At 41.9% G+C, this 27,768-nt stretch overlaps 1 protein-coding gene across 1 annotated transcript in view; it reads right to left on the bottom strand.

Annotated features, from left to right (window-relative positions):
- LOC126273043 (general odorant-binding protein 70) overlaps positions 1–27,768 on the bottom strand; it is a 123,920-nt gene that overhangs the window by 49,118 nt on the left and 47,034 nt on the right. Inside the window, exon 2 of the mRNA XM_049976438.1 lies at positions 367–454. Coding sequence (XP_049832395.1) covers positions 367–454 — 88 coding nt within the window. The remainder of the gene's footprint in view (positions 1–366; positions 455–27,768) is intronic.

Here is a 27,768-nt window from a genome sequence, read left to right on the forward strand (position 1 = left end):
AGCCCGGTTCTCGCACCGGCGGCAGCCACAGCACATTACTTCTGGATCTGAGTGTTGCCACTTTACTCCGTGTTTAATCTCGTTCATTTTGGAGACTGCATATAACAGTCCTTTTCTTTGATAAGACGCTATTTTCACGAAAAGAAATGTTGCGTCGGGTAACAAACTGAATAAATGATAAAAGCGGAATTATTTACAACGAGCCAGCATAGACGACGGGTCAACTCTACGAACATATTCGTGAACAACATTTGAATTTTTACCGGTGGCGTTCTGGTTTACCGCGTCTGCGACAGATAAATGTAGACGATGGTCGTGCGTAACGAGCACGGAGGGATGCCAGCTGCCGCTAGAATGCCGACTCACCCCTGAGGATGGCGTCCTTCAGTTCCTCGGCGCAGAGTCCCATGTCGTCCTGCACACTGCTCGACGCCGTCGTGGGGCACCACGGCGCCTGAGAAGGGAAAACCAAAACTCTGAAACACTTGGTCGCCGAAACCGAGGACATGATGCGTAGGCAGTAGTTCAGATTTCTGTGTCAGTATGCTACGTATTACACTCTACTTTGCAGCGTAGTTCAGTTCCACATGCTGTCTACCTAACGTTTATTGGCAAGTTTCTCTTATTGTGTGTAAACACCGTTTAAAAATTTTAGCTTTCCATACCCTCTTATTGTTGGGGTCACGTGGCGTCCCTTAAGACTGAGTGTGTTTCGATTGCATGTTGCCAATGAATGAATTAAACGAAGTAGAATTTGTAGAAAATTTTCCTTTATTTATCAGTGTTATCTAGACAAATTACACGTTTGGCATAAATCTTGTCTTTACCTGTAACTCATACTGACGTCCCACCTTAATCTGAGGCTTTATCTTTTCAACAGGTGGCCCGCGACGTGATTTTTAAAGCTACTGACGACATTACCCTTAATATAAGTAATGTTTTGATTATTGTTAAACCACACTGTACTCAATATCTGATTTAGTATTTCGTATTATCAAAGGAGGACAGTGGATTTCTGTACGCATGTAGGTTCAGATTAATAATGTATTAACTAATCTTCGTATACACGAAAATACCAGTGCTAATAACTTAGAAATCAAACTTGTCCAAATTCATACTAAAATGAAAATTGAACAACATTTTATGTTCTTGCGTATCAAATTGCAATATTTGATTTAAGAAATATGAATTTGACATTAAATGTTCAGTTGACAAGTACGGTAGTAACTAATATCTAAAATAATTAATATTAACTAAAATATAGTGGAAAGGTATCTGCATTGAGATGTTTTTGCTTCTTGCTTGAATAAAGTTACATCAGTGAGAAGAACAATGTTTTGAAAACATGTGTAAGATCGAGTCGTACAATTCATATCAGGCATTTGGTAGAATTTGACCATGGATGTGTCCTACAAAATCTATTATGTCACTACGAATAAAAGCTGATGCCCATTGCCAGGAAAAGTTTCAAAAATTAAGCGTATTCTTTTCTGAAAATGAGAGACAAAAGCTGCAAATCTGTGCCATATAGTGTGAACGGACTGAGCAAACATATACCGACAATCCAATAAGTTTCGAGAATGCCTGGTTAAAAAATAAAGAAAAGTTATGATTTTGGTTTCAGGGCTCCAAGCGTTCGCCATAGTCTCCTGCCAATTGAGTACAAAACACACAACGTTCTTGCGGCCACGTGAAAGTATTACAAAAGTTCTTCGTTGGGATACTGTTCAACACACCCGTCACATTAACGTGAATGCTGCCTACAACGTGAAAGCCTTCTCCGTTCTTATGAATTTCTGCACTTTGTTGTTTTGTGGTAGGTTTGTGTCGATAACACCAAGTTCCGTCACTCGTCTTAATTTTTCCCAGAAAGAATTGCCCTCCTGTCGAATAGCACCAGCAGGCGTCGACGCGTTGTCGTTGTTGCTAGGAAGCCGAAATGTACAAGACAAAGTGTTCACACACCTTTATCTTTTTCAAAACATGCTACAGAATGTCGTGAAGACTTCGTCTATAGACGTTCCTCATTGCGATTTGTGACACAACAGTTCTGACACACTACGGCCCAACGTCCACTACCTGTCACTAGCTCCTCACAGCCGACTGGTCCAATCCCCGTATCTTGTTGACAATTGTCAGGTAAAGCTGTCACCGTAGATACTGCGATGAAATTTGCTAAACAAAGTTCATTGTTGGGTGGGACTCTGAAACTAAGGTGTGAGTGTTAAGCTCGCCGAATAACGTTACAACTGCCCTGATTTAATCGCTGAGGCGCTTCTGCCCTTGTACGAATCTGTGACCCTCGACAGTGATTGATTCCAGCAGCACGTTGCTGTTCACGACAGCTGATTCCGGTAGTGGGTAATTTTTCCTGAATCGAGATACACTTGGTACATGGTGGATCAAGAGAAGCCAAGCCATATAGAAGACATCTAGCAGGCTCTCCACGATTGAGGGCTATGGGAAGAATGGAAGGAGTACAGTCGCGATCTGATGTTGCCCTATGGTTTAATGTGAATCGTTCTGCTGTTTTTCGGATGTGGCGACAGTTTATAGAGATCGAAACTGTATCCCGAAGACAGAGCGGGGCCGCCTACGTGTAACATCAGAAAAAGAGAATAGTTATTTGGATGTAAGGGCACAACGGTAAAGCCTCAGTACTGCACGTCAACTGGTATCTGATCTCACAGCATCCACTGGACGTCTTGTAACGCGGCAAACGGGTTGCAGAAGGCTTGAGCACAGTCGCCTGTATTGTCACAGATCCTCCTGTATGTGTACTTCTGGCATGTCTTCACAGAAGGGGTCGTCTGGAATGGTGCCGTCAACATGCCACGTGGGTCGAACAGTGGGCCATGTTGTTTTTACAAATGAGTCCAGATTTGGTCTGAACAGTGATTCTCGACGGATTCGCATCTGGAGGGAAGGTGGAGCATGATTTCGGCACCCAACCGCTGTAGTAAGAGACCGATATCGAGGAGGACCCATAATGGTGTCGGCAGGGATCACTCGAACATCTCTTCATGAAACTGTAAGGCCAAATCGGCCACGTTTAGCTGCTGTCAGGTATCGTGACAAGATGTTGGGATATCATGTGCGGTTGTTACGATTTTCTGTGGGTCCAGACTTTGTATTGCCGGGCGCCAATGCTCGACCTCAAAGACCACGCGTTGGTTCAAATGGTTCAAATGGCTCTGAGCACTATGGGACTTAACATCTGTGGTCATCAGTCCCCTAGAACTTAGAACAACTTAAACCTAACTAACCTAAGGACATCACACACATCCATGCCCGAGGCAGGATTCAAACCTGCGACCGTAGCAGTCGCACGGTTCCGGACTGCGCGCCTAGAACCACGAGACCACCGCGGGCGGCAGCACGCGTTGTTTTGTTTTCTTGGAAACAGATGATACTGCGCGCATGGCGTAGCCTGCCCGCTCTCCCGATTATAATCCCATAGAGTACGTCTGGGATCCACTAGGGAAACGGGTTGCTTCACGTCAGCAACCGCCAACCGCTCTCCAAGACTTACGAGCAACGCTGCAAGAAGAATGGGAGTTGTTGGCTCAACAAGAGATTGATGTCTTCATTCACAGCATGTCCCGTCGCTTGTCAGGCTTGTATTGCTGCCAGAACGTACAGCGTATTAACCAGTTGTCGGAATGTGTGTGTAAATCCGTAACGTTAGAAAAAACGAAGATCGTTTTGTCTACCGTTATGCCTGTTGCAGTTTTTATGTTATGTATTTTTTCTATTGTTTCTAGTTTACTATCACCTGATTATACTGATTTCTGACAAAATAAACATAACCTTGGAAAGTTTCCGTTTGTTTCTTTACTTTTGGACAGCAGTGTAGTTACATGACGCGCGGAAATGTTCTGCTCGCCGTGGTGACAGGACCGGTCTCTCTCTCTTTTTCTCTCTCTTTCTCTCTCTCTCTGGCGACGATGTATTTGTTAAATGTGTTATGAAGACTGATTGTGGCTAGAAATAAGTTCGTATATTACCGAAAAGTTTCGTGTATTTCGCCAGAAGCAGCAAATATATTAAATTTTACATTTAGAGCAGAAAACGTATTGTAAACCATATAACGGTTTTCTGAGCCCAAACAGTACTAGTATGTATTATATTTATCTATCAGAATGATTGGTATTTGTCAGAAACCTAGGACTAGTACTTTAGTCCGCGAAGGTCTGAACCATCTTAAAAGGAAAAACTGGCATTGTGAAAGATTTTCAGTGAAAGTAGCTTCCCTGCAAAGCATAATGGGAATACAATTGTAGCAGGGGCTATACAAGTACGTGTAGAAAAAAGTTCCTGAAACAGCGTTTGATAAAGTAAAGAGTACGGTGTTCGAAAGCCTTAGACGAATGAAAAGAAAATACAGAGACTCATAAAACGTCTTTGAACTAATAAAAGTAGAAGATCCAGAAAAACTAATGAAGAATGGATTGGAGCACGACTGCAGATCTTGCCACTGGCGTTCAACTTTTAGGTGTAGAAGCTTCTGACTTCTTGTTATTTGTATCAGCATTACTCGATATTAGTCCAGAGCATAGCGAGGCTAATAGGCTTGACATTTGGTGAAAGCAGATCCTCCCTTGTCCAGATTTGTCCTGCTATTGTATCTATGTGATCCGTTGTTAGGCATTATACCATTCTGCACTGGGCTGAGTCACAGGGAGTGTCCAAGACAGTACCAGATGTTTAGGGCCTTACTTGTCGTGTAACCCGTGATTCTCCCCAGAACGGACTCACCGTCCGGTTGATACATTGTTGCGCAACTCGAATGTGTACATTATTTTCGCTGATCATTTAAGCTTCTAGTAGTTCTCATCGTAAAAATCGTCATTGGGCAGTCATGGCGCTGTCGTCATATGAATAAACTACCTTGTCAATCAACTAACATTTGCGTATGTTTTAAGTAAGACTGAAACAGAAGCACTGTATGGAAAATTTCGTGCTTCTTTAATTTCCATTTGCTGATTTTTCCAACGAGTCTGACACAGAATTCTGGGGCTATAAAGTAACAGGTCACGTGCAAGTGTAAGATGTAAATTTACTGTCAACTGAGAAAACTTCCATTGTGGTTTATTGTGTTTCATTGTATAAAAGGCAGCCGATAGTTCAGTAAAACGAGAACCAGCAGTCTCTACTCTATCATCTACATTCAAGATCAGGCGGTAGTAAGACTTCACAGCCCTATAGTAACTTGTTCTAGGATGTATTTCAGCAGGAGCTCTGAGTCCATGGTTCCCATAATCTCAGTTAACTGACAGACTAGAGCAACTTCAAAATTATTAAGGTCTCGGCTTCCTGTTCTCACATTAGTAGTCTTTTCCGTAGTTTAAGGACTTCTTTTGCTGCGTAGTAATCACTCGACGTAATTATCACCACATGTGTTATGGGACTTTCGTTATTCATTTTCCCTGTTCCATTGTAACTGAAACAGGTGTCTGAGTTTGGTTAAGGGTTGAACATTGCATGTAGAAATTTCACTATTTGAAAGTAAAACACATTCTAATGTTCAGCAAAATTACATATATTCCTACAAGAACCGGCTTTCGGATTCTCAGGCCATCTTCAGAAAACTACTGAAGGTCGTAAACACAGATAAAAAGTGAGATCTGCACAGAAGATACAAAAATGACTGAGTACTTACATAGGAGTTCATTACTTTTTGTCATACAGAATTAAGTACATTAACTAACATATATATCTGTAAGTCACACATCATGTTTATCTGTGTATCAACATAGAGTTGTCACCTGAAAACGGCATGAAAAGCCAAAGGCCGGTTGATTAATAAATAAATATAATTTTGCAGCAAATTAGAAAGTGACTTCCTTTAGAATATTATTATCATGTTCTGCCAAGCACCGACGAAAAATTCATTTAATGTTCTATAAGCTTCATTAGCGTGTACAGGTTTTTAAAGCAGAAGGCTTACAGTACGAACAAAAATTGTCGTTTCCTGCTCTCAACATTAGCCTGTCCTTTATTAAGATGTTAGGGGATGTATTATTTGAAGTAAGTCATTAAAGAAAAGAATTTTCTCTTTAGAACTCATCACGATTCAGCCCTTGCTTCGTTGCATTCCTACCTCTTCATCAGCGATAGCTGAGTCACACTCTTATTATTTGTATGTTAATCACATTAAAACGTATGGAAGTGATTGTCCTAAGAATTGCACTACAGCCATTTCAGTCATTAACGATGATGGTTGTTTTGTGTTAAGATACGTATACGGTCTGCACGTCAAACTAATTTCATAGACTTTACAGGTAATCGTAATATCTAACGAAATGTCAGTTAACATTTCCTTCGATTGAATCCTGTTACCGTATCAAACAGTAATGTATCTCGCTATAATCTAGGACTGGTCAGAACAGACTGTTAACTATGCCAGAGATCCTTCACTTTCTCACATGCAATTAAAATTTTGAAAAAAATATTTCTGCCTAAAACGAAACTAAAATAAGTCTAATCACCTGTTCAATCGAACGTTTACTACTGTGAACTAACTGAAGACTTACAACGTACTGAAGCCAGTAGACCACTCGAGGTAACCGTGGATGCTTGCATTCATCGTATGTTTTGGCCAGATGAGTCTTCCTTATGGACAACTGTTGTGGATACGACGGGATAAGTTGAGCGGTTTCTACAAGCGCTGTGTTGAAACTTCCTGTTCAAAAATGGTTCAAATGGCTCTGAGCACTATGGGACTTAACATCTGTGGTCATCAGTCCCCTAGAACTTAGAACTACTTAAACCTAACTAACCTAAGGACATCACACACATCCATGCCCGAGGCAGGATTCGAACCTGCGACCGTAGCAGTCACGCGGTTCCGGACTGAGCGCCTTAACCGCGAGACCACCGCGGCCGGCAAACTTCCTGTGCAGATTAAAACTGTAGAGCACTTGCCCGCGAAAGGCAAAGGTCCCGAGTTCGAGTCTCGGTCGGGCACACAGTTTTAATCTGTCAGGAAGTTTCATATCAGCGCACACTCCGCTGCAGAGTGAAAATCTCATTCTGGAAGCGCTGTGTTATTTATCAGTTTCATAGTTCAAATGGCTCTTAGCATTATGGGACTCAACTTCTGAGGTCATTAGTCCCCTAGAACTTACAACTAGTTAAACCTAACTCACCTAAGGACATCACAAACATCCATGCCGGAGGCAGGATTCGAACCTGCGACCGTAGCGGTCTCGCGGTTCCAGACTGCAGCACCTAGAACCACAGGGCCACTTCGGCCGGCTCAGTTTCATAGTTACTGGACTGTTAGCTCGAGTGGTCTGACGGTTTCATTATGTTTGCCACTTTCAATTACTTCATAGTAGGGAAAATTCTGCTGCACAAATGATTGTACTACTTCTCGTTTTATTTTAGGTAAAAATATTTTCCTAAACTTTTAACTCCCTGCAGGTCAGTAAAGGATTTCCCTTCGTATTAGGTACGACAGAACATACCATACTTGTTCGGGTATGTTCATAACTTTACATATCCTCTTTCCATTTTCGCCATACATCTGTGGAACGAATATCTCTGTGTCTGACCGAAATCACACTGCGCTCAAAAGAAACTGTTGTTATTATAGGTTCAGTTTTCCTAAATGCTGCTTCAACGTTCTCCCAACACTCATTCTCTATATTTCCTTCAGTTTATTATCGCTTCTCTACTGATTGTTCTTTGTCTCACCTGCTAACAATTTTATTTAATAACCTCTCTTCCCTTGGCCAGTTTCTTTCTTTTCTAGATATGATTATTTCCGCACTGTTGCCTTCTCTTTCTTTTCCTATACCATTAACTTATTTTTCCAAGAGCGATACATTTGCCAGTTACAGATGAGAGCGATCTGCTGGGGCGCATCCCACCTTGCACTTTGAATGAGATATCCACCTTCTGTGATTTAAAGTCAGTTATGATTGATTTCCATCAGTGAGCAGGTGCAGAAACAATTTCAGCCATTCTCATAAGTAGCTCATTTAACAGAATTTAGGTGGACAGTTTTATGCTCCTCTTAAGGGGTCAAGGAGCAAGGAAACCAGGTCTTATTGAAAAATAACAGTTTTTCATTCGTTTGAAGTAATGTTCTGGTGACCTAATTTCATCGCAAGTCAAGCGCCCCTTCCAGCAAGATGGCCTCGTTGTCTCTTTCGAACTATGGAAAAAGTATTCAGCAGAACTATTGCTCAGTGCGGTCATTTTTCAAGCCCGACAGCAGTTCGTCAAGATTCATTACCGGCGGCATGCTCCACGGACGACACATCACTTACTAACAGCGGAGACACGCCTCTTGCAGACTCGCTGGCTCCAACCCTAGAAGACAACCCAGGAACTTGTAAGAGTTTTTCCAGTCAGCCTATGATACATGAGCCAATACTCGTTTCTTCCCATACCATCAACACCAAGACTAGAGTCGTCGTTGACCACTAATATATGACGCGGACATTTCTGGGATTCGTAAGACGAGAGGTGGGAAGTCGTAAAGAAAATTTCCCTGTTGCGATAGGCAAAACAAATAAGGAGAAGCCCTGGCTGAATAACACGGGTTTTGGAGGGATTGTTTTTGTTGAGGCACCACAGTTAGAGAAACGAAAGACTAGAGAAGATTTTTGATTTTGGAGAGCGGGGCAGAGATAATTCTCTTCTGGAAGGTGATAGAGATTAGATTCCGTTTCGAAGAGCATCGGAGAAGAGAAGCTTTCTGGTTATGCGGTTGATGGATAGCAGCTGGTCGTTACTTAGAGATCCGAGGTGGCAGGTAGAAAGGTGAGTATTTTCACTACAGTGCTAGAACTTAATTGAAGTTAGCATCGAATGAAGTTTTGGAGACATTTGATCATCTCACATTCGTTTCACGTCAGTAGTCATGTTTCTTTATGTTTCATTTAAATTCCTTCGAGATTCGGGACTCATTTTTTGTTACAGTAAATTTTGATTTGCCATTAACATGCTCGTTAAGTAGCAAGGTGTACGGATTAATTCTGGTGCAAGTCTAACTTCTGTTTAATACCATGGGTATTACAATTATTTCTGCCACTCCATTAAATTCGTGTCAGTCGATTTCTCTGGTAGCGGCGTGTCTTGCAAAATGTGTTTCCCAGAATGCTCCAGACCACCAAACGAGCATTACTTGTGACTGAGACAGTTTAATACTTCACGTGTTTCTCGTTATTTTAGAATGAAGACGTCCGTTACGTTAAGTTTCTTTTACTTTCCAAGTTTTGGGAAAATAAATGAACACTAATCGAATTCCTCTGAATTTCATCTCGGTAATTGGTTAACCCCATAGCACTTGAAATATACTCGTAGATTAATCAAACCTGTCAGCCGAACATATTTGTGAAGGACCTCGTTTATCATAACAATCCCATGGTGCAAATCTTCTTTTAAATCAAGTAGATTTCTGTCAGTCTACAAGCCAGAGGATAAAGTCCTTTATATTTACATTGACCATTGGTGTGACGCTTATGTTATATCATTAGCAGCATCAATGACAACAGCTTACCATCACTTACTTTCTCCCCACATAATAGTAGAAAGGTTTCATTCAGCTCACACTGCCATAATATCCGCACGTTTCTTAATATTGGGTTTCCTTCAGAGTAAATGCGTAAATAAATAAACGAAACAAATTATGCATGTCGTTTGATAAACGAGGATAAGAAATGAAAAGATTACAAGCTGCACATGGAAAAAGCTGACTGACTGCAAAGTGGAGTTGAATAAGAGTATAACAAAATCCCCACTTAATGAATTGTTGGCAATAGCCTATTTCGCTAATAGCTCTACTTATTCATTTCAATATAAAGTTTTCACAGAATTTTGTACCCCAGATTTCTTAGTAGCATAAGAATAAGTTAAAAAGAACTAATGTGGAAAGCCACAGCGATTCCTTTGCAGAGGATTCAATTTGATCTCCATGCTTCTCCCAAATGTGTTCTTCATTCAACCACCAAAGTCTTCTGTTAGTAGTCCATCCATCCTTATAAATGTTTCCCCCGGGCTTCCTGGAGTTCCGTTATTTACTTCAGGCTAATAATGGATGGTTCCCTTAGAAATGCTGTTATCTCTACTTCACTAATAGTTTCCAGCCGATTATGCTGCCCGATTTTGAAGTTAAAGTGCGATCATGATTCCGTCTGTGGTCTAGAAGATCATCGAACACAGGGAACCATGTCAACTTATGCTTCGTCCAGTCAGACTTGCTAAATTAATAATGACAACAACACACGATTACCTGATACGGCATTCGACGACTTTCTGATTCTCATGTTGTTACGGGAGCTATGCAGATAACTGTGTAGTGAAACAAAGACAAAATAAGTACTTAATTTTTGTCATATTGTTGTTATTCACTTGTGTTGCTCATTAACTTTGATTAATGCCAGTAAATATGCATATTTTGATGTTTTGTTCACGCTGCATATTCTGTCATTGTGGATCATGCCTGACACATCATAACTTCTTTGTTATACTATGATAGTGTCGTTGAAATTTAAACTGTTGCCAAATGACGTAATGGGAGAAGTAGCAGGAATGTTTGCAGAGACACTTCTTTAAATTTATTTTTGTTTCCATAACGTGAATAGCGAATGTAATCTAAATTTAATTCTGGTCGGCAACATATAACATATTATTTCCTAATTTATGGGATCGCTTATTTTTAAATATAGGCCGCACCGTCAATTGATCAGTTAGAGCAAAAATTTCGGTAGAACAACTGCACAACATTTGGTACTGAGTCACTCTTACGCTCTTTCTGTAAGGTTGCTTTACTGATATCCAAACACTTGTGGAGTTAGTGCTACACATTTCGGTTAGTTTTTGCCTCATGTTCTGTGTTTCCCTCGTAGAACAACTGCACAACATTTGGTACTGAGTCACTCTTACGCTCTTTCTGTAAGGTTGCTTTACTGATATCCAAACACTTGTGGAGTTAGTGCTACACATTTCGGTTAGTTTTTGCCTCATGTTCTGTGTTTCCCTCCCAGTCTTACTACAATCGGACACTTAATATATTCAATCATACTGCCCATTTTACCGATAACGATTTGTCTAGCATTTCTTACTTTGCGCATTTGTCTGATAGTCCACTTCCTCCGTTACCTGAACAGCAAACACGTTGTGAATACTTTTATCATTTTCAATGCGTTTTACGAACAGTTTTATTTTAAATGATGTTATGGCAGGTGTGGCAAAGTACTCTGGCAAACAATTTTAAAAATGTGAGGAGCTCTTGTACGTCGAGGATTCCACACGAACTTAATTATGTATACAGAACATTCATCCATTCTAAGAATGGAATGGAAGATTTCGATGATTTTTTCTATTATAGATGTAGATGCTGGCAAGCAGTTGATCCAGGGAAATCACAGAGTTTCGAGTATGACAAAAAAAATCACAAAGTAACAGTTTTGGAACTTTTCTTTCCTTGTGCTGTGAAAACTTGCTTCTTGCCAAATTTCCAGGTGCTAGGTAGAATGGAAGTACCCACTAGGATCTGATGAGTTGGTTTGCAAGTGTAAAAGTACGTGACGTATCTTTTGACTGAACTTGCTTAGAAGCTTCACTTTCATACACCACCAAGGGATGAAGATCAGCATGTCTATGAAATAATTTTCAACTCCAGACATCTAGCGGTTCCTGAGAAAATGGGTTTTTAGCAGTCGCACGGACAGGCAGACAAACAGCAAACTGCTCCTGTAAGGATCCCGGTTTTTCCGATGGACTTACGGAACCGTAAAAATGATCATGTGGTCTAAAATATTATTATAACCTAATGACCATGTTATTCTTACCTATTCATAATACCATCAGAATTTACAACATAAATGCTGCAAAACTTAGCGACAGATTTCAAGGTGAAGAAATTGCTAAGAGTTCGTACTTTCAAGCGAAGGACCATTTGAGAACTAAGCTAAACATAAATGATAAAAATGGTCACCGAAAAGATCAGTCAATAGGAAATTAAACATTGTCGATAAGTGATTTTTAACACTTGCAGGCTAGGCACTCTTGGATAAAATGACTGGGAAGGAACCGAACGTTTACAATATAGCTGACAGAAAACAGGACAGGAAACTGAAATGAAAATAATATTCAAATGGATAATACGAGGTTTCCAGTGTTCTTACGGCTGTGCAAAGCTAATGGATGAAGAAATGCATAAGAGCCCTCACTATATGGGAAGAAGAGTTTTCCTTAAAGATGGAATAGGCCCACAAACATTTAATGATGATGATACTAATGACGACTTAAGAAAACCTCGCCAACAGCAGTGAATTTGTTGTGTTTGAATTATGACACACAAGAGAACATTTCATGTAAAACTTGTATGAAGGAGACACTTCGTGATTACAGAAGCAGCACTTGGTTCCCACAGTTGAGGAAAGCGAAACTTTCCTACAGCAGATAAGCGTCTCTGCTACTTCAACGTTACAAGCACTAGCCCAACAAGTGTTAGTCACAACTCTCCAGCTTTATGAGATGTACAAGAGTACCAAGGGAAGAAGGTTCACTTCAGTACTTGTTTCAGAAGTGCCATCACGAGATGCTTCCGACGAGTCTATTCACGAGAGCCCAAGACGTTCGTTCGTTTTTATTTTTCCGGCTGCGGCATCACCTTCAGAGGAGTGACTTCTGGCGAGCGTCGTTTAACTACCTCTAACGTTTACTGGAAAAGGGCCACTTGTTGCGCAATGAGCACACAGTCCGTGGAAAGGCGCGGCTCAAAACCACAGCACCAGCAACAGCGCTGCCAGTCGCCTCGGCCTAGAGACAGCCGCAGAATGCTGTGATGCTCGCTGTTCCGTATCTGCTAATCACACCTATATGCGGGACGAATTTACTGAGAAAAACACGTCAATTTTATCGAGGTATTTCCTCCCGACTGCGAGTCTCGCTGTAAGACATCAACACTTTTCCAGGCAGCTTTGTCAAAGAAGATCATTTTAACAAGAGCAACTTTGAAACATGTGAATTAGAATAGAACGTACAAAAAGTAAGAGAAATGTTGAGTTAAGAGACGGATGAAATATTAGACAAAGACCAAATTGGTATTTCGGAGGTTATCAGAGACACATTTCTTGTGGCTGCAAGATGCCCTCGCTCCTAAAACTGTTGTTACTCAGCTTAGCCGGAGTCCGTAGAGAGTGGTATATGTGACGTACAGTATGACTACTTAGCATTTCCACCCGGAATTTGCGAGTGTAAGTCGGACGAACTTGATCCGCCTTGGTGGCTCGAGTCGTCGAATTTCATCCTACCTGTGCGCGGTGCAGCTCTCTTAAATGTCGTCCCGTGCAGTTTCTTCATTGGCGCATTGGATGTCTCTGTCGGTGGAAGCTAATTATCTGAAATTGCTGTCGGTGAACTCTGGGTATCTATTTACTCGAAATTAACATTCAGAATGCCGTAATAACACTTTTATTCCTATCAGATCAATAATGAAACACTCATGTCACAAACTAGTTGTAACCGAGAGCATGGTTACCATCGAACAAGAGAGGAAGAGCTCTTAACGCCGACTGCCGACTTTGGCGAGCAGTCCCTATCTCTTACTAGTTTCGTCACAGTTTGTGGATTTCCGATGAAGTTCGTACTTACTAATATATGCATTTGTTAATGAACGAGTGTGAATTTTAACGAGGCAAAATTATGATAAATAGTTTTAAACATCCTGAGGCTCCTCCTAGTATTCATGTTGCCATAAATGACTTTAATTATTAAATATAAATAAACAAAATGGGTGACTTTAGCGCCAAGATGGCGGTACTTCCCGTCATGTATATTTACCAGGCTAACGCTTGTTGCTACGGTCCAGCGCCGAGCCCCACCCCACTACGCGCGAGATATGGTCACTTCGTAACCTAGCCAGCCAGCGTGGGAAATACTCTCCGATTCATGGCCGGCTACGGACTACAGCACTTCCTAACTATCGCGAATACATCAATGAGAGACAATAATTTATTAAAACTGATAAAAATGTCTTCCTCACGTAAGAGGCACCTTACATCTCCCATCCATTGGTGGAGAACGCAAATGAAGTGAAATTGAGATTACCTTAAAGACAGTCCTGCGTCCTGCAAAATTTTCAAATAAAGTATTCTTGAATAATATGTGCAGTATCATAAACGGGGTACGTATTACTCACAGAAGAGTGTTTTAATGTGTCAGCAGGTGGTCATAATAAAATCAGATAATATAAGATCTTGGTGATAAGCATTATATTTCATTGTTGGGTTGATAATTGAATAATGACATGAAATAAAAGAGAAAATGTTGAAAAGGATAGGAAAACAAGTTTTAATGATTTTGTACAGTGATTATTTTTTTTTAAATACGCGCTATGATGAGATAAAAACGAAGCACCAAAGACGAATTATCCGAATGCGACGGAAGACGATAGATGTGATGTACATGTGTTGACAAACAAATGATTACAATCTCACAAAAACTGGATGATTTATTCAAATGGAAGAAAAATTCACAAATCGAGCAAGTCAGTATGGCAGTGGTTCAGCTGTGCCCTTATGCAAACAATTATTCGGCTTGAAATTTATTGATAAAATTCCAGGATTTCTTCCTGAGGCATTTGAAGACAAATTCTCTCCATTTGGCGCGCTGGACCGTGAAATCCCGAGATGGTATGGAGTGGAGCCTGCCCATAATGCTTCAGACGTTCTCATTTCGGGAGATACACGGCGACTTTGCTGGCCAAGATAGACCAGACAAGAAATAGAAACTCTCGTCGTGTGGGGACGAGCATTAGCTTGCTGACATGCAAGCCCAGGATAGCTTGCCGTGAAGGGCTACAAAACGGGGGGTACAAAGTCGTCGACAAACCACTGAGCTGTAAGGGGCTGCGGATGAAAACCAAAGGGGTCCTGCTGTGAAAAGAAATGTCAGCCCAGCCTCGTTATCAGGCCGTACGACGATGGCGCCCCGCACCTGTCCGATGTGTCTCCAGACGCGTCTTCGGTCTGGAATTTCATTGACTCGTGTAAAAATGTCTTCAGTGTTGAGTCCAGTTTCCCACTGAGCCCCAATGACCGTACATAACTGCCTTCTGCAGTTACCATCTAAAACAGACATGCAATTATAGATACTGGATGCTATGCGGTCTTCAGTGCGAAGGCTCGTTTGATGCAGGTAGTACGAGGGTTGGAACTTTAATAGTGGCAACTATTTTTTACAGCTCGTACAAAGTAGATACGTATTTCAATGTTTCACAGACTTTCAAAGTAGTCACCAGCATTGTGTATAACCCCTTGACAGCGATGTGGAAGTCGTAGGATACTCTTAGCAGTCTCAGTAGGTGGTATAGCTCTTAGCAGCCCCATTAGCCAAACAAATCAGTAACAGCTTGCACTTGTACGTGCTTGAGCGTTGTCCTGCAAACTGATGGTCAGGTCCTGCAGAAAGTGTCATCACCTCTGTCTCAAAGCTGGTCGTAGTTCGAGTTGCACAAAAGAGCAGCACAGAGAGAGAAGTGATGACACTTTCTACAGGACATGACCATCATTTTGCAGGACAATACTCAAGCACGTATAGTACAAGCTGATACTGATTTGTTTGAGCGATGGGGCTGCTAAGTGCTATACCACCTCCTGCACTCCCATGAGTTAAGCCCTCGTAAGATCAACTCGATTTCTACACTGAAGGAAACACTACACGGCATTTGCTACAAATTCTTCGGGCAATAGACCGCGCCATTCGAACTGTCAACACAAATGGCATTGCTAAGAGTATCCTACGACTTTCACAAACCTGGCAACGGTTTACACACGATACTGGTGACTTCTTTGAAGGTCAGTAAATCTTTGAAATACACGTCTATTTTGTACGAGCTGTAAATAAATAGTTTGCCACTATTAAAGTTCCAACCCTCGTACACGTACATCCTCTTCTTTGGAGTCTCGGAGATGTGCGATACTATCAGTGACAGGCGTGCACTAACTTCTGCTAACTCTTAGATTCTACTTTATCTCCGGAATCCTTGACTTTCATTGTCTTATCATTGTTGTTGTTTGGCACTTTAGTGCTACTGCTGTTATTATAATTAAATAATAATGTTACACATCGTAATCACACGCACATCAACACAATTTTATAAAAATTATTTCAAGGCTAAAAAATTATGAGACGTACGTAAGTAAAGTAACCGACGTGGGCACTCTGAAATGCCCAGGCGAAGGTCAAAGCAGAAGGTGTAAAATAAATGCACCTGGAGGTGATATTTCGAAGACGTTGCAAGCATTTTTTTCTTGAATTACGAACACAGCTTTGTGTTCTCTCTTCTATTGTCTGTTGCCCTACAGAATCACGACGGATCTAATCTTATAGCTGTATACCTGCTAATGAATAAAAGTAATAGCACCTTAGTTACAGTTCAGAAAATCTGCTGTCGCCGTTTTTGTCAACGTTGCGATCTTCAGTGTGAAGGTTTCTTTGATGCAGCTCCACAAGCCATTACATCCTGCGCAAGTCCTTCTCAGTTCTCTTTCAACCTACATCCACTTGAATTTTCTTACTGCAGTCAAGGCGCAGGGTCCCGCTACGCTTTTCACTACTTAAACAATCGGACCATTGAAACTTCCTGGCAGATTAAAACTGTGTATCGGACGGAGACTCTAACTCGGGACTTTCGCCTTTCGCTGGCAAGTGCTCCATCATCTGAGCTATCCAAGCGCGACTCGCGACCCGTCATCACAGCTTCAGTTCTGGCAGTACCTCGTCTCCTACCTTCCAAACTTCGCAGAAGTCTGTCGTAATGCTATCGGACTGAAACATCCTGTTACATCCCCACGCTGCCAATCCGTCGGAGGCTGCACTAAAGCGTTTTGGTTGGTAAACACTGCAACATCCTCAGTACAGCCCAGATCTTTCACCGTGTGACTTTCACATCTTTGGCGACCTGAAGAAACACATGCAAGGACGTCGATTTGAGTCGAACGATCGAACGAGGAAATGCAAATGGGGATGCCGTTGCGGATCTGTCAGTGGACAATCGCATTCGACGAAATAGAAGTTGATCGTCTGATCTGCAAGTGTGGTAAATGTCTTAACGCGTATGGTGATTAATTTTGAACGGAACCATTCCATGGTCCGATTGTGGAAGGTGTTCGATTTTGCCATGACAACCCCACATATTTAAGCTATACGGGGTGGAGAAAAATTGTGTCATGAAATTTTGACCCTCGATAGCTGATGCCAGTAGGAACCAAACTTCCTAATGTTGTGTAGGTCGACACCGCACAAGTTTTAAACTACGCGCTGCGGTCGCAGGTTCGAATCATGCATCGGGCATGGATATGTGTGATGTCCATAGGTTAGTTAGGTTTAAGTAGTTCAAAGTTCTAGGGGACTGATGACCTCAGAAGTTAATTCCCATAGTGCTCAGAGCCATTTGAACCATTTAAACTACGGAAACGTGGCGCCACGCGCTCCGATTGGCCGCGGGATTGCCCTGTTGCCGGAAGTTCTGGGCAACGCTTGACCGCGAATGCTTTGCCTGGCGGAGATCGCGATGCATCCAAAGCGGCCAGCACTATATTTGGTAGCGCGCCAGCCTTCCACTCTGGGGGACTGAGTGCGAATCCGCTGGGGTCTCGCCACATCCATTACAGTTTCATGATAAGATGTACCGGGAACCAACCTGTCAAAAGATGTTACTTCACGTACAGGAAGTCTTTCACAAATTGTGTCGACCCTGAAAAAGTTTTTTTTCGTAGTTATGACATTGTTTACTTATCGTAGGTGCTCGAACTGGCGACCCTATGACGCGACACCAGCTTACTTACGTCGATGGCTGCTCTGCCGAACTGTTTCAAAGATTCCTGGCATTGTCCAGATATCATTGGCGGTAACTTGAATGCCATCCATTAATTCCTCTTAGTTTCTAGGTGGTTCGTGTCTGGGTGGGTAAACTAGAACCTTGAAGAATCCCCACAGGAAAACGTCCGCTGGCGTGAGGTCTGGTGATCGCGGAGGCCACGTCCAATTACCCGGCCGTCGAAGAGTTCATTGAAATATTCGCTCACAGCGCGACTGTTATGAGCGGGCGGCCCTTGCTGCTGCAACCACGTGCCTAGCCATATGCCCAGGGGAACATCTTTCAGCAGGCTGGCTAGAGTTTCTTGCAAAAAGTGAAGATAATTTGCCCCGGTGAGTCGAGGAGGTAGACTAACCGGACCAGTCAGATGGTCACCCACAGTCCCTGCAGAAATGTTGGAGTGGACGTACGTGAACTGAGGATTTCCCCTTGCACAGTAATGAACGTTTCGAGTGTTTTATAGGCCATCCCAATGGACGGTGCACTCGTCGGTAAACAACACAATGCAACACGCCGCAGAAACCACTGGCAAAACCCTAGCCTGTGTTCATAGTCCACCACAGGATTTAGGTCTTGAATACGGTGTAAACTAAATGGACGCTGGCCCTCATCCATCAAAACCTCCCAGAGTAACCGACCAGTGACACTCACGTCGTGTCCAATCGCTCGATTACTTGTCATAGGTGCTTCCTCGTAACACTCGAGAACAATCTCTTCAAATGCAGTATCCTGTCGTGTTCGAGGTCTTCCAGCATCACCATGATATCCTGCCAACGAGCCTGTTTCTCCATGTCACCGGTGAACTGCTGTAAACGTTTGCCAGTTGGGTAGCGTATGCCGGGTACCGTTCGTCATACAACGGTGTCGACCTTCATGCGCATTACCGTCGGCTAGTCCATTAACAAAAACCATATTTCGTTGTTTTTCAAACGAGTACCGTACCGCCATACTTACTGTATGACTAAATCGCACGTGACATGTGTGTGCTCCGAAGAGAAGCTTACGTGTGAATGCCTCTGACACGAGGTGGAGACAAACAGGAAGACCAGTGCATATCACGTTGGGGCAGTCACGGTGAGAGGCACGTTTGTATGTGTGAACCGACAACCATAGCGCTGCCCGCCAACCGATGAATAGCAACACAGCAATCCCATGGCCAATCGGAGCGCGTGTCGCCAAATTTCCGTATTGTAGTAATGGTGCTTTATCTACCTACACAACATAAGTAATTTTGGTTCCTACTGGCTTCTGCTATCCAGGATTAAAATTTCGTGACAATTTTTCTCCATCCTGTGTACGTAGATTTGCTTTTTTTCAGTCTATGTTCTATGGAGAATTATTTAATCCTTGTTAGTATTTTGCAACCATAATTTATTGAATTTATGGTTCAGTGATACGATTAACCACACCAGTCAATACATCCCTTGATTCGTGTTAGGTCTTTCAGTAGACCGTCTAATTTTTTTCTTAATGTCACATTAACCAACTGATTCACGTCTATTTCCTTTTCTCTTTCCAGTATATTGACCCCAAATCTGTTTTCTCTGCATAGTGTTTCCATATATTCTTTCATCCTTGCAGTCTCCCTTTCTTTGTTTAATACTTGCTTAACACCTCAGCTGTTGACAAGAATACAGCTACCTGTGTTTTCTCCAATCACTGTGTAATGTTTAAGTACGATACATCTTCTTTTCCTTAATCATGCTTCGACAGCGTTCCATTTCTTTTCTAGTAATTTCTGCGTTGCCACTCCTGTCTGTCTCATCTTTTACACGTCTGCTTTCTTATATGCCTGATTAGTGTTATTCTCTCATTTTGTCATTTAATTTATATTTATGTTATGCAACTATTTCTAGGAGTAACTGTCTTTTTTCTCTTCCATTCTAATTCATCTTCATCATTTCATCTCTAGCAGCTACTCATTCATCTTAAATTGAACTCCTCTCCACAGTTCCATTCAGTTTTGAAACACGCTCCCTCTGAAACTGTAAACATTCTTCTTATTCAGCTCCTATGGCCTTAATTTCATGTTCAGTGATTGGTTTACCTCTGGTAGCAGTACAATCGGATACTAGAGTGCTGATCATATACGACTGTTCTACCGCGAAAGGGGAACACGACCAAACGGTTCACTATTGTGCAAATAATGTTCGACTCGCGAGCAGTTATGGCGAAAAGTTTCGCTGCCAAATAAACGTGCACGCTCAGGCGGCATTAATCGACGTGGCTCTGGGAACGGCACCTATTAGCCAGGTGCGTGTGCTGCTGTCAAAGCGGTAGACACGTTTGTGGAGGACGCGCTCTCCGGGCGATTGCGCCACAACTGTGCCGCTTCCAGGATCCGCCGTTTCCTCCAGCGTACGCACGCTCGGCGAAGCATTGTTCGACGCAGACAGGGCGTACCGCCTGCAAACCTTACGCAATGGCCGCGGCTTTCGTCCGCTAATTAGCGAACTGTGCTCTCTCCCAAGCCAGCACTAGCCGAGCATGTGGATAGCGGTGCTTTTGTTTCTCTGAAAAGAACACGCGGCCGGCAGCCGCACGTCCGTACAGCGAGCGGAATGGGGGAGGGGGTCAGGGGTCAGTGGCTCCAGTCTCCGCTCACCGCCATCAGCGACAGGTAATTAGCGCTCTCTGCGGCGACTGCTCCTGACACGCTCTCCAGGTGAACTGGGCGCTTGGAACTGAGAAAAGGAAAGTTTCCACGTGTCTCTTCTCAGTGGTCATTTTGTTCGCCTGCAGATTTTATAGTTCATGTGCCTGTACTTCTCTGTGCACAAAAAGTTCAGAATTTATTTGCAAATTACACGTTAATGTTGTTCTCCAGCTGTGACTCGCAGTGATGAAGCATCACGTATTCAACTTAAGTTTAATAGTACAAACGGAGAAAGAGATTTATCTATAATAAGGACAGAAGAAAAATAAATTGTAATCACTTGCAACTTCGACGAGTGAACAATGTACGGAGGAGTAATCAGTGCCACCTATGCACTTGCCTTCAGACAGAACTGTTCACTATTTTTAAAGACTAATTAATTATTGATTCTCTTACAGAATATTACATAATAATACGAAATACGGTGTTATTCACAAGTATATATATGTTGTGCTTGTCCTTTCGCTCATGTTCGAACCGAGCGAGGTGGCGCAGTGGTTAGACACTGGACTCGCATTCGGGAGGACGACGGTTCAATCCCGTGTCCGGCCATGCTGATTTAGGTTTTCCGTGATTTCACTAAATCACTCCAGGCAAATGCCGGGATGGTTCCTCTGAAAGGGCACCGCCGACTTCCTTCCCCATCCTTCCCTACTCCGATGAGACAGATGACCACGCTGACTGGTCTCCTTCCCGAAACAACCAAGCAACCAACCGTGTTCGAAAGAACAGACACCACATATAATATATTTATGTATTTCATTAACAGTATAGAGTAATCCAGCGACTTTGTATGGAATTTAGGACGTATGCTTACAAATCTGACCACAGAGACTTCTTTTTGTTACAATCTTATTGGTAAGCAGTTGTTGATGCTAGTTTAAATAATATAAAGAACATATTATACAAAAATTTCTCTAAGGTTACAGAGAACTGGATTCTTAAAGATAAATACTGTGTATTAATTAAGAAAAGGATGACCAATGATCCCTTCAGCGCGGATGCACACCAACTCTTACGGAAATTGGCGAGATGCCTCGAGTAATAACGAACAGGGCCACTACATCAGTAGTGTATAGTGTAAGTTGGGAATTTGAGTCTGACGGGAGGCGAGCTACAATAGTCCGTACAGTTGCAGTGGCCATGTATCTGGATGGTGTAGTGGTCAGTGCGTGTGCGTAGTAAGCAAGCCGGCACGGTAACTCAGCGTGTTCGGTCAGAGGGTTAGCTGCCCTCTGTAATAAAAATGCTGTGTTAATGGCTCAACAACGAACTGAAACGGGTGTCTTGCGACGTCCGCCCAGAGCAGATACAACAAACTAAAACGAACAAAATGATTATGTAACAAAAGTAAGCACGAGACCCGTGTTCGAATCCTGGTAATGCACAAATTATTAACTTTCCCAATTATTTAAATGAACGCCCACTGGCGGCTAATGTTTTCAATTACTTTTTGTCTTCATTCGCAGTACACGCTGTAGTGTAACTGCAGAGCACTCACAAGGGGGCAGGCGTGTCACGACGGACAGAAAAATCCTGATGAGCGAGAGTGTGACTCGCCCACCGTGGTTCCCGTTCAAACTTAATCAAGTGTACAGATAGTTCACACATGCCAGGAACCATAATTTCGACGATCTATGCCCGTTATAGATAATGATAAAGGCAAGTTATCAAAAAAATGTCACATAAATAGCCGTATCTTTTGATTAAATTGAGGTAGAATCTTAAATTTTTATACCGCCAAGCGAACATAGTTTTAGAAAGCAACATAAATTTCAACTTGCCATATCTACTCATTTTTGGGACTCTGATAACAAATGACAAAAAATTCGTGTGATATAATTACAAATTAACATTTATATGATTTTTTTGCTTTGGTTGTAGTGTGAAAGCTTACTCTTGCCAAATTTCATGATTCTAGATAAACGTTAACTACCCTATATATATAAGTGTCAGGAAGTCGTTTCTGAAAGTATCTGTATGGAGTGTAGCCATGTATGGAAGTGAAACATGGACGATAAATAGTTTAGGCAAGAAGAGAATAGAAGCTTTCGAAATGTGGTGCTACAGAAGAATGCTGAAGATTAGATGGGTATATCACGTAACTAATGAGGAGGTGTTGAACAGGATTGGGGAGAAGTTTGTGGCACAACTTGACTAGAAGAAGGGATCGGTTGGTAGGACATGTTCTGAGGCATCAAGGGATCACCAATTTAGTATTGGAGGATAGCGTGGAGGGTAAAAATCATAGAGGGAGGCCAAGAGATGAATACACCAAGCAGATTCAGTAGGATGTAGGCTGCAGTAGGTACTGGGAGATGAAGAAGCTTGCACAGGATAGAGTAGTATGGAGAGCTGCATCGAACCAATCTCAGAACTGAAGACCACAACAAAAACAACAACAACAACAACCCTATATCTTTTGATGAGTGAGTGTGCGAATATCAAAATATGTGACTTAAATCGCCGAATATTTTGGTTACATTGACTGATAAGCTAATGTGTATTGGGCCGCCGAGGAACCAAAGACATTAGTGGCTGACATAAATTTCAACTTTAAACGTGTAACCTTTCCTGACAAAAGCGGTTTTTAACAGTCGGTCAGAAAGACAGATAGACAGACGGTCAATAAAGTGATCCTATAAGGGCTCAATTTTTACTGACAGAAGTACAGAACTTTAAAAATTATCCGGTCCATAGTGACGGATCGAACTAGCTCTCTTCCAGTTTAGCAGATTGAAAAAGCCGGCCGTGGGTCATTGCACCTTCCTCAGACGGCAGTAACAGCACAACTGGCGTTATATTCAGCGAGTACGGAACTTCGCCGCGTCACACATGGTGCCCACACTCAGCACCTGTAATGGCCGTCAAAAACTTGAACAGAATCTCTACCTGTCAGTGTGTGTGTGTGTGTGTGTGTGTGTGTGTGTGTGTGTGTGTGTGTGTGTATGTATGTATGTATGTTTTGTGTGTCTTCTCGTTTTGCAGCAGTTGTCTTCTAAAGCCCCAGGAGTACTTACGAATAATCTTGTACAAGATATCTGCTGTATATCATGCCAACGTACGAGATACTTCGTCTCACGATGAGAAACGCACTATATTTAGGTGGCAGTTGGGTCTACCAGCGGATCAGATTTCACTAGGTGTGGCCTGCACTTCAATATGTATGGGAAAGGGAGGCTGGCAAAGCTTATAGGTGACAGTGTAGTGGGCGGTGGTGGGATCACTCACGGAGAAATTCCTGTAGTAGTTGGTGTTAGAAGTGCACCTTTTTTAGATTGAAGTCAGCTGATACGTATCGCTTCTTAAAGGAAGTCCCTGTTACTAAGGGATCACCTACAGAGAATGTCATATTTCCAAATAGAGAAGGAATTATGATATTTCATAAAAATATAAGAGGTATTCGAGATAAAATTAGTGAACTGCATACAGATGTTGATTCTGAACTTATTGGTATGACTTAAATAATATGACAATGCAGAGCCTTCCTTTACCAGGATTCAGATTAGCTGGCTGTTTTTCAAGGAGTTCCTTGCGGGGTGGGGGAGTGGATACGTACTTAAGGAAGAAAAAAAAACAGTATTCCATTTGAGTCCATACACCTATCACGACACTGCACTGAACAGATATTTGAATGTTGTGCATAAGCAGTTGAATTCAGTGAAACTAAACTTCTAATTGTTGTTGTTTACAGGTCCACTAACTCTGACTTCAGAGTATTTCTGCTCAAGCTAGGGAGAGCTCTTGATTCACTTTGTAGGAAGTACCATAAATTAGTTACATGTGGTGACATCAATATAAATTTTGTGTTTTATGGTACAAGAAAAAGGATGTTGGTAATTCTCCTACATTAATATGGTCTGATGCAAACTGTTTTTCTTCCAGTAAGGGTACAGGGGAACAGTAGCACAGCCATAGACAAAATTTTTACTCATTACTTATTACTGGATGAGCATTCTGTTAGTAAAAGCGTGAATGGCCTTTCAGACAATGATGCACGAATTTTAACACTAGAAGGCTTTTGTACTCAAACAAATGTCACATGTAATTACAAACTATGTAGGAAAGTTAATCCAACAGCAATGGAGAGTTTTTTAAACCTTGTCAAGGAACGAGAGTGGCATGATGTTTATAGGGATTAATATAATGCTTTCCTTAGCACATTTCTTATGCTCTTTGAGATTTGCTTTCCATTAGAACGTTCTAAACAGGGTACTAGCAGTAATAGGCAGCCCTGGTGGCTGATTATTGGGATAAGGGTATCATGTAGAACAAAGATGACACTACATTTTAACCCTTCTTTCCTAGAGATAGCACTTACGTTACTGTCTCAGTTTAAAACGTAAACAAAGTCTGTTCACATTATTGTAAAACAAACTACCCTTATATCACTATACTGCCGGAAAATATGCAACATCCTCAAAGATAAGGACTTTTTGTTGACAAGTGAGATGAAATATACTTCATCATTGTAGAATTACATGATAACAGTTTCGGACCAAATGAAACCTGCAGGTCACAGTAAAGGCTGCCCAGACAGTCCCATCAATACACGGTGTATCCCGCTCCCCCCCCCCCCCCCCCCCTCCTCTGGCCGAAATGAAACATAGTATGCCCGAGTGTAGACTACCACAAAGCAGCCGATAGACTGCCGCATGCATATTGAGCTCATTTTGTTCCAATTCGACAATGGTTCTTACAGGCCCCAGACAACGACTAAGTTCCCTCTTCATTACGTCCCATACGTGTTCAATTTTAAAGCGATCTCCTGATCGTTTGTCAATGGCAGCTGTTGTACATACTGAAGAGCACGTTTCCTCGAAACAGCTGTTTGTGAAGGTGGATTATCCTGCTCAAAAAGCACTTCAATTTCCTGCCGAAGAAATAGCAATATAGTTGTAACTGATGTTCCCCCACACCATGAAGCCTGGGATCGGACCTGTTTGTCGTGGGCGAATACACTCTGGAATGGACATCTCAGCATTCCTGAACCATACACGCGTACGTCCATCACTCGCACACAGAGAGATCCTAATCTGGTCAATGAAGACACCAGAGCACCCTCATAGTCTCCAGTCAACTCTCTTACCACGCTTGACGGTGTCGTGGTATCATTGGTATGGTGCAGAGGCACAAATAATATTAATCCTACTGCTTCCCAATCGTGCCTGGACCTGACCCGTGGATGGTGTTCGGCTGACCACTGCTGCTCGCACAATGCGTCCATTTTGACTTGTGTCTGTACTACCCGCACTTTCAGGACCTGGTCTATAGGCATGGGAATATTAGAAAGACACACCACCGATACAATATGACCAACATGTGTAGCAGTCCGTCGATACTTCCACCCAGCTTCCCGCAGACCCGCATTTTGACCCCGTTCACATGGCTGAAACTGTCCAACTGAAGATCGTACTCGTAGGTAGTTCAGGGTTGTAAGCAGGAGCGTGTGTTGTGAAAGCTTCAGTGGACTGGAAGCAACTGCTAACCAGTTGAAAAATACAGGTTTATTAAAATTTGGACATGGATTCAACAGTTTTAAAACTGTTTTCTTCAGACACTATTGTACATAGAATCATGTCGTTGTTGTGGTCTTCTGTACAGAGACTAGTTTGATGCAGCTCTTCATGCTACTCTAGCCTGTGCAAGCTTCTTCATCTCCCAGTACCTACTTCAACCTACATACTTCTGAATCTGTTTAGTGTATTCATCTCTTGGTCTCCCTCTACGATTTTTACCCTCCACACTGCCTTCTAATACTAAATTGGTGATCCCTTGATGCCAACAATATGTCCTACCAATCGATGTCTTCCCCTAGTCAATTTGTGCCACAAACTCCTCTTCTTCCCAATTCTATTCAATACCTCCTCATTAGTTATGTGATCCACCCATTTAATCTTCCGCATTCTTCTGTAGCACCACATTTCAAAAGCTTCTATTCTCTTCTTGTCCAAACTATTTATCGTCCATGTTTCACTTCCATACATGGCTACACTCCATACAAATACTTTCAGAAACGACTTCCTGACACTTAAATCTATACTCGATGTTAACAAATTTCTCTTCTTCAGAAACGCTTTCCTTGCCATTGCCAGTCTATATTTTATATCCTCTCTACTTCGACCATCATCAATTAGTTTGCTCCCAAAATAGCAAAGCTCCTTTACTACTTTAAGTGTCTCATTTCCTAATCTAATTCACTCACCATCGCCCGATTTAATTCGACTACAATCCATTACCCTCGTTTTGCTTTTGTCGATGTTCATCTAATATCCTCCTTTGAAGACACTGTCCATTCTGTAGAATCATATATTATCTGTACCTGATGTGGACGTCGTTGGCTCTGTTTAGTACATGTGCGTGTCATCCACTTAATCACCGTCTAATATATATGATTTAAAAGGTGTACCTGTCTTTTGTAGGGCTTTGTCTTATAACTTTTTAAAATACCATACATGTGTAATGTGCCACATGAAAGATTTGTACATGTATGGCATTTAAATATAAAACGTGGCATCGAATCCTAAAGAGCGTAAGTATATATTTAATTGTCACACACACACAACACACACACACACATACACACACATGCAGTCGAAACGATGCTCAAGCTTTAATAAACCTGTATTTTGTTACTGGTTGCATGTTATTTTCAGTCCATTGAAGCTCTTGTAGGCACAGCTGCTGAAACGCAAACATGTTTGAAATCGTATGTTTTAAACACTGTGCACCTCTAAACTCAGCGCTTTTACTCTGTGCGGAGGCAAAACAGAGGGTGCACAGACCCCATTCCTCATCGCCATTATTTGATCGCCGACGACCGTGACAAACCCGTTAGTATGCACATACTCTGGTGCCACTGGACAGAGTTCTTGAGGGCGTTGCAAATCTTTTTTCCAAAAACTGACAGTGTCTAGTTTGTCAGTTTGATACTGAATAGTTTTCTAAATTATATTTGCCTGATGTTCAAGGATAATCCATACATGTTCAGTGACAAGTTGTTGTAGTAACTCAGCGAAGACAATTTTATTGGTGTCCTATTAAAATTGTGATCAACTGACTATATTAATCTATTGATAATTTTGTTTTTGTTGATTAGGACCAAAAACTATGGTTTACATATATCACCGCGGCACGCTTGTGAGGTATTAAAACTTTTGTGGTAAATGGATTTCCCTCTTGTGAGCTGCTATGTGTTACCATTACACGTAAAAAAAACAATGAACAGAGTTTTTGTTTTCATTTTATATATTCTTTTACTTAATTTAAA

Source organism: Schistocerca gregaria, chromosome 5 (assembly GCF_023897955.1).
Source record: "Schistocerca gregaria isolate iqSchGreg1 chromosome 5, iqSchGreg1.2, whole genome shotgun sequence".
Taxonomy (NCBI): domain Eukaryota; kingdom Metazoa; phylum Arthropoda; class Insecta; order Orthoptera; family Acrididae; genus Schistocerca; species Schistocerca gregaria.